Below are 12,466 nucleotides of genomic sequence, written 5' to 3'. Positions count from 1 at the left end.
TGCAGGAGATATCAGGTACGTACAACCATTTTAGAAACCATAAATTTTAAAGAAGTCCTTCACTGTTTTTGTTATTGGGTTGCTGTCACATTTCCTTTTCTTCATTCTCAAAACATTCATATAATACATTTTGGATAAAAAAAAATCAGTGAATGAGCAAGCCAGTACATAGTCCTATATCTTCGTTGTATAAAATACACTAAAGTAATATATTTACACAATTTTAATAGTCAAGTATTTAATCATTGTAATTGCATATTTTGCATAACAATCAAGTTTCATATAATTTTAAACAATTTGATCATACAATTATACAAATAATAAATTATAACCTGTAAAATAAAATATAATGTACAGTAAGCTTGCAATTGGTTTCCAATATTGTCAATCTAACCTGTATCATGTGTATAGGCCAGAAATTGTGAGAGTTATCTCAATTTGTATCAGAATGTTAATTTCTAATAGGGTTATAGTGAACATAACACTAAGAAGAAGAAAACTAAACCTTTTAAGGGTCATGAGCACAGCTGTGAAATACTTGAGAATGGAACTGTGCAATGTGTCAAAGAGACAACAACCTGACCAAAAGGCAGAAAACATAATGCTACTCTAGTTTCATTAATTTTTAAAAATATCATCATAATTATAATAAAATTATTATTTTGTGTCACTTATAACTATTGTCAATGGCAGTGATTTCTGGAAAATTGTTTTGTTCATTTAGTTAATTTTGTACCATCATTTGCCAAAGAACAATAAAATATAAATCTAGATCTTGTAAGTGCCAGAAAATGTGTCATGAGAAGGCAGCCAGTGGACCAGAATGAGACTTATAATATACAATGTTTCTGACATAATTTACAAGTAATAAAAGCTGGATGATTATGTACACATTGTCTATAGGATTTAAAATAGAATTTCATGCTTATTTGAATTTATGAGAATCTAAAAAACCATTTAGATAATTTTTATTTTACACATGATAACTGTTACCCTTTAAATTTTCAGTCAAGACTCCAAAATATTATGGTGTACCTACACGTTGACATTAATGGAAAGGTTTAGCCCACATTTGGATAGCACTGAACATTTAGTAACTGTCAATCAATCAATCACATTTGGATATGATCCAGCAAATCCTATCCCACTTCCTTTACCCATCACAACCATGCTCCAATACCATCTGTGTTAGCCTAATTGCTATCAGTAAGAATACCTTGCTTAATAAGGCATTTGTGAAAACAATGTACACCAGTTACCTTCATATATTTGATATTTTTATCTTCATTCCTCTCAGTTGACATTTTGAACAAAAATCAAGCTTCGTATAAAACTGGTGACAAAATTGATGATATGTTGTAACTCTTAATATATTAGAAATAAAATTCAACATGTGTACAAAATAAATGTTTCTGTTTAATACACAATTTTAAAATTTGTCAATAATTATGTTGACCACAAGTAGAAATAGACTTTCTGCCAGGCAGGTAGGTACTGTGCCAATGGACCTGAAACAAAAGTAAAATATTTAGTAAAAGTGTGTCAAAAACATTCAACACTAATCCTGCATATTCACAATTTCTCATAGCTGAATGGCCTAAGTAAATCATCTTGAATGGTGACATCCTAGTCTTGTCTAACTTCTGTCCTCTTGAACAGATTTACTTACAACTTGCCTAAACTGAGCTTCTGACATTGTACTTGATCATTATTGGAGACAGTATGATGACCCCCAGCTGAAAATATTTTGGTCACTGTTGTTGGGATGCTGTCCCATTGACATTTAACCAACATGATCTTTTTCATATCGCATGCTGCATAAATTGTACAATACTTTGTTAATTCCATAGTACAATCAGGGTTTTAAAGCGGAATGCACTGGTCATTCAATTGTTTTTTTAGTCATTTTAATACAGCTGTCACTACACTTTTACTGCAGACCTCGCTCCTAAGTTGTACATGCTTTTGTTTATATTTGTTCCCACATGTGACTGTTATTTTCAGATATTAATTAAACGAGGAATGCTATTTCTGTGCATCAGATGTTAACTTCAAATTTCTTAAATAAAATAAAAGCTCTTATTTCTACAAAAATCCATAATACTTACGTAGAATTAAGCCAGTTAATGGAACATGGTCAGATATAAACTGTAATGTGGACAATATTTTGACTCTGAAATTAACAAGAAAATATTATAGACATTATTATGATAAAACATTACCACTTTTATATTCTGACTTTTGTTAACCCTTTGGGCCAGGGTTAAAATTATTCAATTCAGCTTTTAATTAAATATTGTAGATGTTTTGATTTGCAGGTTCGATTTTTAATAATCATATCCAAATCATATGCAACAAAGTTTTTTTTTTCATTTAATTTCCTTACGTTTACTTTATAAGAGTGCATCTATTTAACTTTAAGGGAGGGGGTATGGTTTTCTGTTTGAGACAGAAAAAAATTTCACAAACATTTTTTGTAGTTTTTTGAAGCTATCAATAAAATAATTTGTTTGTTTGTTATCTGCTCAACCACAATATGTTTTTCCATCAAATTGGGCATCAGGATATATATTTAGGAAAAAAATAATACCCCCCTTGAAGATCAATGGCCGTTCCCTTTAGAAGTAAAAACATAATGAAGTCTAAAATATAATAATAGAATTTACAAACTATTTTTTTTTGAAAGAGGTCTTCTCTTCTACAAAAATTATCATCATGATAAATGCTAGTCCCATAAAAAGGACTTCAAGCTTAAATAAGTACATAAATCTGACCAAATGGACTAATATTCAACAGATTGATGCAGCTGCCTAAGTCAAAGCAAACATGTTCTTATTGATCATGGTAATTCAAATAAAGCACTTATGAAAAAGCTGTTGTTTTTTCATCATTCTGACTGGTTTGTATCATTTTTACTTCCAATTCCTTCACTAATTTCACTTACTTGGTATGTCTATCATACATAGGAGACTTCAATAAATATAATAATAACATGTATGTCCTTTTCTTTATCTCCTGTTTTTCTTCTTGGTTAAGGTCTTGAGGGTCACCAATCATACATAAACTGTAATAAAAGAAATGTTTACTTCATGTATCAAAATGGTGAACCGAAAATTACAGGTATTTCAAATATTAGATAATTTAATAAAAGATTTCAAACTGGAAACAAAATAGGGCATTTCCTTTTCAAGTAAATGTTTTTGATTTCTTTTGTCCATTTATAAGTCTCTTTTGTTTGCAGAACATGAGACCGATTTAAATTCTTCTAGATTATTAATTAAATCATCCCAATTGAATGAGAAAAAATGTATAAAGTTATTTAATCTGTGAATGGTCAAAACAGATGAAAAACTAAGATCACATGCAATTATTTTGAATAAAAAATGCTTCAGAATTGATATATAGATTTTTTAAAATATGTAAGAAAGTCATAAAACTATAAATTATGTTTTAAAAGAAGATTCTTTAGACAATCTTATCTCTCATACAGTAAGCATTTGATTGTCCTCGATGCTTTCTCAAATGCATACATATATGTGTGATTTGAAAGTGATTGATGAAAAAAAATTATCAATATACCGGGAACAGTTTCTCCCTAGAATTTTTAAGTAGCACCATGGCATCTGAAATAGAAATGATTCCTTAAAATTATAAAACCATAATCACAATATTTTCTATCATAAAACCTTTCCAGATAGAATCATCTGAGGGCTATTCCAGAAAAAAATGTATGGAGGGGTTGGAAGGCAGTTTTTGTCAGCACCCACCACCCAGACAATTGTAATTGAGAATTATAGTGCATTATAGTGTGAAAAGTTGCTCTGATACTAATCACCCATGTATTATTAATACAATGTGCCTTCCAACCCCCCCCCCCCCCTACATTTTTTTCTGGAATAGCCCTGAGGAGAACACTGTATAATATAATGTAATCATTAATACAAAATGTACCTTGAAACATCAGCAAATCCAGATAACAAGTAAGGCTTCCAAGACTCTATTCCAAATAGACGCATGCTACATACTACAGATATTTAAGGAAAAACTACAATGAACAACAATATTTTTCTGTAACTTAAAACAAGTGTTCATAATTTCTAATCATGTAAAATGCATCAACTTTGCGATCTTAATGTCAACAGTATGTATCAATAATCATGGCTGAAATAAGTACAGGTAGAGGTGTTCCCAAAAACTAAACTAAATTGTTAAAATTGAAAGGCACATTTTTCTCACAAAAATAATGTGAATTCAAGCTGCATACTAGCATCAAACAATACATTTTTGAAGGTAAGAACATGCTTTATAATTAAAGGATTATCACATGTTGTTTTTTCTTTTTTCTACAGCATCATTTACAGTTCAGACAAATGTCTACTGCCAAAAAATGTAAGTTAAACTCTACATTTGCAAAAATAAAAATAAATCTTATGGTAGGCCATATATGACCTTTATCGGCACTCCGGGATTGGGTGTTTTTAAGCTCAGGATTTCGGGATAGACCCTTTCGGGATCCGTGAATTCTTTTTTTCGAATTTCTTAAATTTGGGACCTCAGGAATTCCTGTTTTTAAGCCTGGGATTTCGGGATCAGGCCCCTCCTACCACCCCTCATATCAGAGAAAGAAAAGTATTTCAGAGAGTATTCAATCTTTGACAAGATATATCAACTTGTTAGGGGATCTCCTTCAAAGCTTGGAGGTTTATACTACAGGCTGAATAGCATTAGCAGTGGTAACTTGAACTGCAAGGATTCACTTTGTACAATGTAAATCGTTTTTTACTATTATATAACATTTTGAAGGCAATGATGTAGTGAAAAGGATACAGTGTAACAATGGTTTGATTATATAAAAAGTTTCTGCATATAGTCTCTGCTTCGACAATGACGTCGGTGAAATTCCGTATGGTAACTTTTTGTTTTTGGAATAACTGGATTTTTCTTCTGAAGGTAACTTCCATGTTCTGAAGTTGATTGGAGGTGCTGAAAAAAAAAAAGAAAAGATTAGGTAAAGTGAGATTATAAATAAAATTCATGTACATTTATAGAAAGAGTAACATCATTTAAGTATTAACAACTATTTACATTATACCATTTTATTAATTGTCCTTCTTTGGAGAGCAAATGGAGTCATAAAAATGTCTACAGGTTTTGGTGGATGGCTTATGTAATTTCTGCCTATCACAATTTCTCTTATTTATATAATGAAAGGTATGGTCATGATAAATAAGCTGATGCAAAAATGAGATCAGAAATAAGATGTAAAAAACACTGGTATATTTAGTATCTAGTTATTTGTTGCATATGGTTTTATTTGCCCAAAGCCAATTTATCACTGTACAATTATCTGTGTCACTTAGTACAGTACGCCCAAGGAGTTTGTAATCCCAAACTCCATACTCCGATATTTTTCCTGGTGTAACACCAGGAAACTCCGACATCCCTCCCAAAATTCTCGAAGAAATTTGGGAGTATTCCCTCCGACTTCAGCGTAAATCCGCTACCTTTTGTTTATTGTATTAGCGACATCTCTCCCAGTCTGGTGTGATGCGGTGTGACACCAGGTAATTAATTGCCCTAATCCGTCTGATCTATGACGGCACGCGACAGTCAAGGTATGTGAAATTTCTAATGTAATTAAACAATTGTATTTCCTGTCTATTGATTATCAGGTTATATCTGATTGCTTGAAACAAATGAAAGATTAAAATAAAAAGCAAAACGTTGTTGTTAATTCTTTCAATCTTTCAATTACACTGTACATTTTAATCAAGTTTTTAAACAACTATATTTGATTTTGACTTCCGTTTTTTTATCAGTAAATAAATATTTAATTTACTAAAAGAGATATAATTGTGCAACAATAAACGGAGAATAAATGAGGGCAGTTTAAAGAGAAATTACACGTCTCAAAGTTTTTTATACTACAAGTAAAAAAGAAAATATTATTCACTATCTGTTATGCTAATAATTCTACGCCATTTCCATTTTACGATTACAAAATAAAAGTTTTAAAATCCAAAACGTTGTTGTTAATGCTTTCAATTGCATTAAAGTTTTATAAAATAAATCTATACTTGATTATGACCTCGTTTTTTATTTATCGGTAATTTATATAACTTACGAAAAGAGACATACTTGCGTGAAAATAAACGGAAACTAACGCTGAAGGTATAAAATGTGAGCAGTGAGTTTAAAGAAAATTACGTGTCTTAAAACTTGTATATGCAAGTAAAAAAGAAAATACTATTCACCATTCGTTATGCTTAATAAGTCTACGGCATTTTCTCTTCATGATTAGCATTACTTTAGGATATAATACATTTCGGCTACAACAGGAATACTGCTATAGCTGCATCAACTCGTCGTTGCATAATATTCATTTACACACAATGAATGTAAACTTTTGTGTTGTATTTAGAACAGTGATCTTTAAATATTTTTAAAACAATTAATTGCCGTGGGAAGACGACACGCATCTCAGTGATCAACAGTGCGTGGTTGAACTTGAACTTGACTTCGCTCACAATATAAAATGCTAAAAATAGTGACATCAATTTTGTCCACGAGATTTTTATTTGGCGGGAAATAGTATCCTGTAACAGTAAACTCAGGTGACCTTTCTGGATAACCGTGGGAAAATTCATTGAAGGTTTAAACTTGCTTTGTAATGATTGACATTTGTGTGCGTTAAGATTGAGGCTCTAGAAGGTCCTTTTACAATTGATTAACCGGATTCTAAATTTTATTTCTTTTCTGAATAAACGAACATCAGCCTTTTATTTATACGTTTCTCAGTCAACAGAGGACATAAACCTGGACATTATTTATACTTCCATAGTCAACACTATACATTAATGGTAGATGAAAACAGGATGCATGTCGTTCAGTTCCTGATGGGCGTTGGTGAGATCCTCTGTGAAAATGTGTCGATCGTAAAAATCCGATCCACATTTTTTTTTACTTATTTCTTTCTTGTACGATATAATTTCATTTTAATATTCTATAGTATAAATTGTTGAAATACTTCTTTTTATATTTCGCCGAGGACTTTTAACGAGCAGTAAAATACGGATTGCGCCAATCCAATTTTATTTAAAAAAAAATAAAAGATCAATAACAGATCATAACAGATAAAAAAACACATGATTTTATTTCTTCATATAATTAAATAAGGTTGTGATTATTGTGTTGTGTCTGGGCGGGAATTATCTCAGTATTTATGAATATAGGGCTGCCACATTGCATACAAAACTATTTGTTTCTTTTTTAAATTCAAATATTTCAAGTCGGTAATCTACCGAGGTAGTGAAACATAATATTTTACATTTCAAAATAAATTGAAAGTAACAGAGTTCACTTGTTGGTCCGATAAATTAACTCTAGGGTTTGATTTAGATTGGACAAATTACCGTAAAAACATCATTTTGTTTTAAGCCAGTTGATATTAATAATATAATATTAAACTATTAATGAACCGGATATTGCTCACTGAGTAGGTCATAAAAGGTTCTAATTGTGGTAAAATCATCTTTGTTGAAACTTTGTTGAAAAAACAAAAATTATGACCTGATCGGACTATAATGAAAATACTAAATAAGTGTTTTATTCGTATTTTTATACGTTTTTACGTTTTATTTCATATGACAATGACATGGGTATATACATACAAGAATAATTATCTTATTTTAAATAAAAATGTCACACTTTTATCTGACAATGAATGGACATTGACATTTAAATAACGTATTTTAAAGCACACAGGTGCAATCAAGATCGATTAAATGTACAAAGGTAATAAATCTGGCTAATCCGATTATGTTGTCACGCGTCATTAATTTTCAGTTCATCCGATGGGCAATAAACCAATTAACAGCCACGCGGTGTTGGGAGAGAATCTTTGGAGGAAATTGGGAGTAGAATCCGTGATTCGCGGTGTCACACCGCTACACTCGGAAATCGGTGATAAAAGTTCGCGATTACAAACTCTCTGGGCGTACTGTAAGTTGCAGGTGCCCTTGTCTCTCTATCTTAATTGAATAGGATTGTCAGTTTTCCAACCAAAGATTGGTGGTTTTCTCAAAGCACTCCAGCTTCCTCCATTAATAAAAACTGACTGCCACAAAATAGCTGCTGAAAAGGGGGGGGGGGGGCGTCAAACAATCATCAAAATAGCACAATCTTCAACTTACATGTTGAAAGACGTCTCATTACTTTGCCTGAACTTTTCAATGTAAAAGTAGGACTTTCATTTTCACCATCTAAATTTTCTTCCAAATCAAGTAGTTCCTACAAAAATATGACAAAATGTATAATACATGTAATACAATGTTTATACTAATCGAGGAATGATACATCACCCCTGGTTCAACCATCTCAGGCAATTTTTCAAGGGAAATTTTCAGGATTGAATTTTGAAAATGGTGAATATTCCAAGATACCTGTTTTTTTTCTTACAAATAGCAATACATGGCTATAAATGTATTATAAACCCCATTGCTACCAATAGGCATTCTAACAAAGTTTTATAGATAAGATTGAATGTAAGTGATAATGATCTTGGAGATTGCATCTTAGGGAAATAATATAAATTATAGTTAATTTCTTTTTATCATGTTTATGTCGACAATACCAGATGCTTTTTTTCAAGACAAAACAAAAAACTTGAAAATCTCAGGGAAATCTTCAAATGATCAAAATTTAATCTGCTAATATTTAAAATACCAACCCCCCCCCCCCCAAAAAAAAAACAAACAAAAAAACTAAACAAAACAAACTCTTTTGGTCTCTTTTTAAATTGCTGCTAAGAAAACAAAAGAACGTGATGGTAACAGGGGCGGATCCAGCCATTTTAAAAAGGGGGGGGGGGGTTCCTAACCCAGGACAAAGAGGGGGTTCCAACTTTAGGCCCCCATTCAAATGCATTGATCGGCAAAAAAAAGGGGGGGTTCCAACCCCCAGAACCCCCCCTCTGGATCCATGCCTGGGTAAAATCTTTTCAGGATATCTATTGTTGATGTGGACTTCATGAGTAAAAACATCAAAATATGGTTGTATTTATGCTGAATTTGGAATGTAGTGCATCTGTTCTTGTATTAACATAATTCAAGAATCAGTTAACTTTACTACTGTTTACCTTTGAAACACTTCTCTTTAACTTGGGTAAAAGTTGGTCCCTATCAAGAGGAGGCTGAGGAGGATTTGTCTGAAACCCTCCTTTATGTTTCCAAAGCAGCATCATCCTTATAACTGTCCTAAAATAAAATGAAAGAATATATAAGAATTTGAAAATCAATTGTTTTTTTAAATCTTCCAAATTATATATAGGGAAATGACATCAGTATTTTAAAAACATTGTTCAATTTTGTTGTAAAATATAACAATAGGGCTTTAAAATTCTTACATTTAATGCAAAAAATCTAACTGTCAAATACTAGTAGTCAAATTAATATTCAAGAGCTTTACCTAGCTCAAAGTGACATCAATAAAATTAATATTATTCTGAAAGGCTTGAATAAGTTTACTATTATTGCATGGTAAGGGGCAATTATAATATATACCAATTATGTCACTTTTCCTATCAAAGTTTTAACATACCAGGCCATACTACTTTTTTTGATGGAAATAAAACAAATTTGGTCATTCTATATCTAAATAAACCCGAAAAATGTGTAGAGAGATTGCCTGTTTACTTTGTAAGCTGTACAACTAATATAATGAACCATCTCCCTGTTTCTCCCCATGCTCTCTGTGCTGCCATCTCTAGAAAAACTTCTGCGTACTGTAAAACTGTTAAAAATCTTTTCCATCTTTCTACTGGGACAGACTGAAATAAGAAAGAGCATACTTGTACATGTAAAACATTGATTTAATAGTTAAGCGTTTACAAAAGTCGTCATTTACTTTGCATAAACTTGAAAGTTGTAAACATATGACACTGTTTGACTCAGATTTATACATCCAATATCTGTCCAAAAATAATTTTTTTTCTCAATCTGGCCCAAAAAAAATGGTATGTGTGTTTCATATTGCATCTTTGATAAAAATAGGGAAGGTAGGTCATGTAGGTAGGGATTTTTTTTTATTTTACCATTTGTTTTTACATTGATTCTAAAGGAGAGGCATTTTGAACATTGCTTATTAAAAAAATGAAAAAAAACAACAACTTATGGGTAAGCTATTTTTTAGCTTAAAAATATGGAGGGTAGGGTAATAAGAAAACCACATCTTTTTTTATTTGGCCTATAAGACTAGGATGTTATTCGCTACTTCTCAGTATTCAACTATGTCGACCAACCACAACTTACTTCTAAAATCTTGATGAAGTAGTTAGTTACAATTTGACTAAATGATAAATACCAGTATAAAAAATTATATTCGATTAATTGTTTAGTTGGAAGCCCAGAGTGGACAGCATATTTTGCTCTGGTTTGTGATACTTTCATTGGCTATTGAAGATATAATGTATTACTTTGACATCACAGATTTCAATTGCTTGTTCAAATTCAGTATTACTATTAGCTTCAACTTTAAACATTAATATAAATACAAATGTACATGTTGAATATAAATTTGACAGACTTACTATGTTTTTTAAAACTTTGGCTGTCTGTCTGAAGATGGTATCATTTAGTAAAATCAGTAAATTGGATGACAAGTAGACAAGCTCTGACAAAACCTGGGAATCTTCAAATCTACCTGAAAGACAAAAAGACTTAATTGGTTAAAAATGTATAAAAGACATGAAAGAGATCATAAATGACTATTTTTAACCTAATCACATTTAGGTGACTTTTTATTGTTCTATTTGGCATTTTAAGTTTCTGTCTCTTTTCATTCATCAAATTTTCATACATACACATATCTGATTCCATACATACATTCATTTATTATGTAAAAGTCCCCCAAAAATAAAGATTGCCCAGTAGCAACTATCAGATTTGGACCACACCAACATACACTTCAATTCTCAGAGGCCGATTAAGAGAGGGGCCCTCCCCCCTTTTTTCGAAAAAAATTGGTTGCTTATATAGTGAATCACTGAAGCATGACCATAGCAAGCCCCCTCTTAGGCAGTCAGTGTGCCCCCACTTATGAAATTTCTAGATCCGCCAGTGGTTGTTGTTCCAGTATTTTTTATGTTGGTAAAATTATCTTTCTACTGTTTCTTTAAAAGCCCTCACAATTAATGCATGTAAAATAATTGATCTTAGTTTAAAAACAGTTTCAATGGTTCCAGGATCATCCTACGAACATGATGAATGTGACTAATAAGATATTTTTTGTTTGTGGGGGTTAAATATATGATTGTAGTTCTATTTTCCATATGCAAAGTGACCTTAGAGTGACCCTCATAAAAATCAGGTGATGGAAATACGCATGGATCTGTCATTGAAATAAACTATTATCTTATTGTACATGTTAAACACGTGCCCATTATCCATGCTTCTTTGTTGATTGTTTACTATAAGGTGACAATAGGTAAACTTCGGCTTCAAAAACGACAAGTAATGAGCAGCCATATTTTCACATCATAACAAACAGAGAGAAAAAAAATGACAATTATACGATACATAATGTCATTTGTATAAATGATAAAATCATGCACAGAAGTAGTCCAAATAATTATGATGTCTTGAAAGGCTATTCTAATTTTTTTCTTTGACGCCGAAGTAAGGCGTCAAAGAAAAAAATTATAATAGCCTTTCAAGACGTCATAATTATTTGGACTAGCACAGAAGACTAAGTTGATGATATATACATGCATGGGTTCAAGAATTGGATAAATATTAATTTTCACCAATCTGATTAAATCACTCGTTTCAGATGACTTTAAAGTTGGAAACCAAGAAATGTAACAATGATAAAATCTGAACCATGACCTTTGGCTTGAAAAAAGCAGAATCATTCAATAAGAGTATTGTTTCATCCCTATTTTTAAGATGATATATATGAGAAGAATAAACCATTAAATAAATTATGTATGCATGATGTTGCCTATCAAAGAGGATTTTGTTGATCATATGAAACTGAAAGTAGGATTAAAATCTGAGTTATCCACCCCTTTTTAAGATTTCTTGTAAACATTCTTCATTAACAAGATATTTTACCTGCTATAACATATGACACAACTTTGAATGTGGATTCTAGTTGACTGACAGTTTCGGGATTTTCCCTCACTATCTTCTGATAGCGTTCCCATACTTCTCTCACAAAATCTGATGCAGCTGAGGCCATGGTCAACACAAATATTGGCAAAATGAATCTGAACACCAAAAAGTATGATCTTTTTATTAAAAAAATGTTAATTTTTCAATGTCTTGGCATCAACTGTAAGGTAAACGAATTGTTATAAAAATAGAAAGCATCTATAAAAGAGAATGACAGCTGTGTTTATAGACGGTAAATAACTATAACCGTTTCGTCTTTTTTTTTGGTGATTGGTGATTTTCTTTTTACTGGTTAC

The 12,466-nt window shown here is 31.4% G+C and overlaps 1 protein-coding gene across 1 annotated transcript; it reads right to left on the bottom strand.

Moving 5' to 3' along the window:
* Positions 1–205: 205 nt before the first annotated feature.
* Positions 206–12,266, bottom strand: LOC143082887 (peroxisomal membrane protein PEX16-like). Its single transcript, XM_076258856.1, has 10 exons — positions 12,111–12,266; positions 10,586–10,698; positions 9,693–9,826; positions 9,137–9,254; positions 8,193–8,289; positions 4,828–4,983; positions 3,952–4,024; positions 2,945–3,064; positions 2,109–2,173; positions 206–1,508 (listed from the first exon to the last, which is right to left on the bottom strand). The coding sequence occupies exons 1-10, from the start codon at positions 12,235–12,237 to the stop codon at positions 1,447–1,449; spliced, it is 1,065 nt and encodes a 354-aa protein (XP_076114971.1). The 5' UTR covers positions 12,238–12,266; the 3' UTR covers positions 206–1,446.
* Positions 12,267–12,466: the final 200 nt, after the last annotated feature.

The sequence above is a fragment of the Mytilus galloprovincialis genome, chromosome 7, assembly GCF_965363235.1.
Source record: "Mytilus galloprovincialis chromosome 7, xbMytGall1.hap1.1, whole genome shotgun sequence".
NCBI classification, from domain to species: Eukaryota; Metazoa; Mollusca; class Bivalvia; order Mytilida; family Mytilidae; genus Mytilus; species Mytilus galloprovincialis.
This window is presented reverse-complemented; position numbering and strand designations above follow the sequence as displayed.

What these genes read in the sequence shown, in the direction of transcription:
- LOC143082887 (XM_076258856.1), bottom strand. Translation starts at nt 12,237, where the DNA reads ATGGCCTCAGCTGCATCAGATTTTGTGAGAGAAGTATGGGAACGCTAT. An exon ending in TAAAGAGAAGTGTTTCAAAG is followed by an intron (nt 8,290 to 9,136) that starts GTAAACAGTAGT and finishes ATATTTTTGTAG; the next exon opens with GAACTACTTGATTTGGAAGA. An exon ending in ATGTATGATAGACATACCAA is followed by an intron (nt 2,174 to 2,944) that starts GTAAGTGAAATT and finishes TGTTAATTTCAG; the next exon opens with AGTCAAAATATTGTCCACAT.